We start from the raw sequence: 4,855 nt of genomic DNA, 5'->3' as shown, positions 1-4,855 counted from the left end.
GGTCAGGTTGCCTCAGTGCCAGTGCTGTGACCAAAGCACATCTCAGTTGGAGTTGGACATGGGGCTCCAAAATAGTCCAAAAGAGCTTGCAAAGCCCACTAAGGGCCCAATGGCATCTGGGTCCAGCTTCCCTCGGCCCGCCTCTATGTGCCTTCCACATCTGCTTTCTGCACGTGACCTGCACGCCTTCCCTGCATCCACCAAGGCACCAACCATCTTTTCATGAACCCGTACATTAAATGCACCTTCCCTTCCCCCCTTCTCTCTCTCTCTCTCTCTCTCTCTCTCTCTCTGTTTTTTTCCCCTCTTGTGTTTCTTCCCTTCAGCTATCTACCACTCTCCCAACCATCTGCCAACAACACTCTTTCAATGCCTCTCCCTTTCTCTCATCAATTGATTATATAAATGCTAGCACAAACCCATCAACCCCTCTTCATACCTGAATCCTCATTTTCATTCTAACCTTCTTCTCCGGCTCCGCAAATGGCTACAGCTTCCTTCAATGGCGGTGACGGTGATGGTGATGGTGATGGTGAGGCCTCAAAGACAGTTTGCGTAATGGATGCATCTGGGCTTCTGGGCTCAGGCCTTGTGGAGCGCCTCTTGGACAGAGGCTACTCTGTTCATGCTGCTCTCCAGTACCCTGGTTTGTTCCCTCTTTCCCCCTTCTCAATCGCCACACCATTCTTTTTTCTTAAAATTTCTAAGTTTGATGCCTGTTTAACTTCGCTTTTATTTATAATGAATGCCTTTTAATCCGTCCTTTGAAATTGTTTTTTATTTCCTTTTATGGAATTTCTCTGTTATGAAAGAAACTGGCTGAGTTTGATTCCCCCATTTCTTCCTAATCTTATTTTGAAATTTAGATCCTTAGTTTAATTTCGTGGTTGTTTGATTTTGTTCTATATGTTTTTGTGGGTCTTCAGGCGAACTGGAAAAGATTGAGGGGCTCTCTTGTGATAACAAGAAGTTGAAGATTTTCCAGTCAGACCCTTTGGATTACCACAGTATTGTGGATGCCTTGAAAGGATGCTGTGGTTTGTTCTATTCATTTGAGCCTCCTCCAGACCAGCCCACCTATGATGTAGGTTTTTACTATTTACCTTATATGCTATGTCTGTTTGTTCATGCTTTTGCGTCTTCTGCTCTGTGATATGATATTTTGTTTTTTTTTTTTTTTTTCGGCTTCCTTACGAGATAAATTTCTTGGGAAACTTAGGTGGTAGCATATATTTGGGAGGCATATGAATTATGATGTACATGCCAGTTTATGCCCAGTTGGATGGAGATTTTTGAATTAGTCCTTCTGTAGTTGTCTTTAAAATAAGCAAATCAAGTTACTTGTCCATATTAGTGTTATAACTTTGGATTGGGAAGTTTGAAATTCTAGAAAAGCCTGCCTTACTGGAACAATAGACGAAGGCTTGTAAGATTTGGTAAACATCTGACAACCCTCTTGCCGATTCTGGAAATACTCTTTGATTTGGTTACCAAATAAACCTCATCTTGCTGACTGTTCCAAAAGACTAAGCTTCAAGCAGTCAAGTTCAGCACTTGCGAGTTTATTCATTCATTTCAGTGGTCATTTTTTTGGTAGTTTAACAGCAAGAGTACAAGTCAAAAGAACTTTGTTCACGTTTGGTTCCCAAGAAGTGCCTATTCTAAGGAATAGTATAGTTATATTTGAAGAATTTGATGGTTCTAATAATAATAATAATAGTATATATATATATATATATATATATATATATATATACAGTGTGTATATGTTGTTATCATAAAGTAAATAACAATCTAAAATTTTTTGTGAATCCACAGTAAGGAATAGAAAAGGAATAACTATTCTCTAAAATTACCTCCTTTCCTATTCCTTCATCCATGGTGGATGGAATAATAAGGAATAGATAAGGAATAAATATTATTCCTGAATTTCTCATTGTATTCAGCTTCTGCAAGCCAAAAATACCTCAAAGAATAATGAAAAGGAAATATGACTAATAATGATCATGCATACTTCATATTTATTCTGCACATGTAGAGAGAGGATCCGCCCAATTCGGTGTCAATTTTTTATTCTTTAACTGGTGTAAATATTGATTTAACATCCAAGCTAATGAAATATAGAAATACCCTTAACTATTTATTACATGCGCGTAGATATCCCATATCTACTTTTTAAAGTCATAAAGAATTACTATTACTTAACCATATTTGCCCAGCAACTTACAATCTTTCATGGTGGGCTAGAGTAAATGGTAGGCATATAAAAAAAATTTAATTAAAGTATAGAACAGAAAGAAATGTAAAAATTAGTTGATTTTATTAAAAAACAATTAAAGAAAGACATATTACACGGGCATCGTGTGGACCCAAAGTGCATACTGCATTCTAATGGGCATATCACACAGATTTATAGTTTTGTAGTAGTAAAAATCTTTAAATGATACAATTTATTTATCTCTTGCTGCATATCGTGCCAACAAGTGAAAAATTGTGCATCTGGATTCTGGGTTCGGTGCAGGAATACATGGCAGATGTGGAGGTGAGAGCAGCACACAATGTACTGGAGGCCTGTGCACAGACGGACACAATAGAGAAGGTAGTGTTCAGCTCCTCTGTTACTGCAGTTATCTGGAGAGATGACCGCAACACGACTCCATCTGACCTCGATGAGCGAAATTGGAGCGACGTAAATTTCTGCAAAAAATTCAAGGTACTTTCTTTTGCTTGGAGTTGCATCAGTATCATACTGTTAGAAGTCAAATATATATTCAGTGTTGAAAAAAATTGTTGAATTAATATTTGTTGTTGAAGTTTTTTTCAAAAAAATTGTTGAATGCTTCCTAAAGATTTGAGTAGATGATAATGGAGCACAGTTAGGTTTAAGTACATTGCTTGTAGTACTGAAAACAACCCATCAGAAAATGTTTAAAAAATGAAAGTAACATGGGAGTTTTGATGCAGATAATGGATAATGATGACTTTGCTATATTTAATTATCTTTATAATGCAAAGTTGACTCCTACGATGATACTACTATTGAATGGCCATGACATGTAAAATTATATTTGTTTCGTTTAAGCATTGTAGTATAATTTTATATCAAAGATTTCATTATTTAATTTGAGCCCTTTTCAATGCGCATGTATGTAGACAGACATGTTTGCATGTGTATGTGGACTTCAACCTGAAAAACAAAAACTTTCATTTTAATATAATATAGAGTTTTCTGGCCAAGTTGAAGTGAGTTTCATCATCACCGCCACGATCATGATCATCAATGTCATTATTTTGTATAGTAGAATAAGGGAAACCATTAAATCCAAAATTATTATTATTATTATTATTATTTATTGCAAACCAGAGCTCCAAAATACCAAAGGGGGTAACTAATGACAGTGCAAGAATATTTTCAACTCACATATTTGTCATTTATTTTTTCCAAGTTTTTCCTTCTAAATCATTTGTCAAAATTTACACTGGAGCAGTTGTGGCATGGTCTTTCGAAGACCCTGGCCGAGAAGACAGCATGGGCACTGGCAATGGACAGAGATGTTAACATGGTGTCCATAAATGGAGGGCTCCTGATTGGCCCTGATCTAACGATCACGAATCCATACTTGAAAGGGGCTGCCGAGATGTATGAAGATGGGTTATTTGTTACTGTGGACCTCCAGTTCATTGTAGATGCACACATCTGTGCCTTCGAAGACATTTCATCGTATGGGCGATATTTGTGCTTCAACCATGTCATCAATTGCAATGAGGATGCTGTTAAGCTTGCGCGGATGCTGTTGCCACCCTCCTCTACTTCACCTCCCCTAAGGTTTGTCGAGTTTTAAAGCTAAATTGTTCAGAACAGTGACACATACCCCATATTTTTTTTAAAAATGTGCATGGAGTATATTACATATTCTGTATTTATGTATGAGCAAAGCTAAGTGTACACCTCATTCCGTATGCCTGAAGTGATCGAAAATCATTTTCCTTGCTTGCATGTGGTTCATCAAATTTTCTAGGGAAAGTTATTTATGTTGTTCCTCTTTGTTTGCAGCATGCAGGAGGATGCAAAGGTCCACCTGCAGAAGATAAGCAACAAGAAGCTCAACAAACTGATGCTGGAGTTCAACACTCAGCTTCAGGTTGATTGATCTGCTGCTGCATTCGCACACTTGGTTGATTGCAAGCAGACACAACTTATATTCCTCAAATGTGTATATTGAAGTTTGATTAGTTCAGTTATGCTGCAAGTCAAATAGAAAACAAACAAGCAGTTGCTTTTTTCTTGGGTGGGAAAATAGTTTTGTAACGCCATTGCATATGGTTGTTGTTACTTTTTCTAGGGCAGGAAAAGGATCACAATCCAAGTGGCAGAACTTTGAAGAGGCAAATGGCAATGGATATCCATTTGTTTATGATATTCATTTTGTCTTACCAGCTCCAATTTCCCATCTAGTTCTTCTAGCTTCTAGTTGGCAAAGCTGCTTTATATCCGAAGTTGGATTGTGTGATGACTTATTTGAAGAGGCAAATGGCCATTTATACACTGGACCACTTTTGTTTATAACCTTTTCATCACTGCACAAAAAAAAGAAAAACCAAATAAATGAATACAGAAAGAAAGTCCAACCATGTACAGTGTGAACAGATATTGTTGTGTCGGGCACCCCACTTGTGTCAAATACTAATACTACAACTATTGCTATTGAATATATAAGAAATTAAAGTAATGCAGAAACTAATAATAAAACAATAAAAAGAACAAGATAAGAAATTTACGAGGTTCGGTGTTAAATTACCTACGTCATTAGGCGCAGATGATCAATCCACTACTTCTTAACAAAGTACAACTTTG

At 37.0% G+C, this 4,855-nt stretch overlaps 1 protein-coding gene across 1 annotated transcript; it reads left to right on the top strand.

Moving 5' to 3' along the window:
• Positions 1-214: 214 nt before the first annotated feature.
• LOC131159300 (cinnamoyl-CoA reductase-like SNL6) lies at positions 215-4,564 on the top strand. The gene is made up of 5 exons (XM_058114067.1): positions 215-646; positions 927-1,084; positions 2,522-2,713; positions 3,489-3,826; positions 4,055-4,564. Exons 1-5 carry the CDS (start codon positions 484-486, stop codon positions 4,149-4,151), a joined length of 948 nt encoding a protein of 315 aa, XP_057970050.1. The 5' UTR covers positions 215-483; the 3' UTR covers positions 4,152-4,564.
• The last annotated feature ends 291 nt before the right edge of the window (positions 4,565-4,855 follow it).

The sequence above is a fragment of the Malania oleifera genome, chromosome 7 (genome assembly GCF_029873635.1).
Source record: "Malania oleifera isolate guangnan ecotype guangnan chromosome 7, ASM2987363v1, whole genome shotgun sequence".
NCBI classification, from domain to species: domain Eukaryota; kingdom Viridiplantae; phylum Streptophyta; class Magnoliopsida; order Santalales; family Ximeniaceae; genus Malania; species Malania oleifera.
The sequence above is the reverse complement of the archived record's forward strand: the minus strand, read 5'-3'. Positions and strand labels throughout refer to the sequence as shown.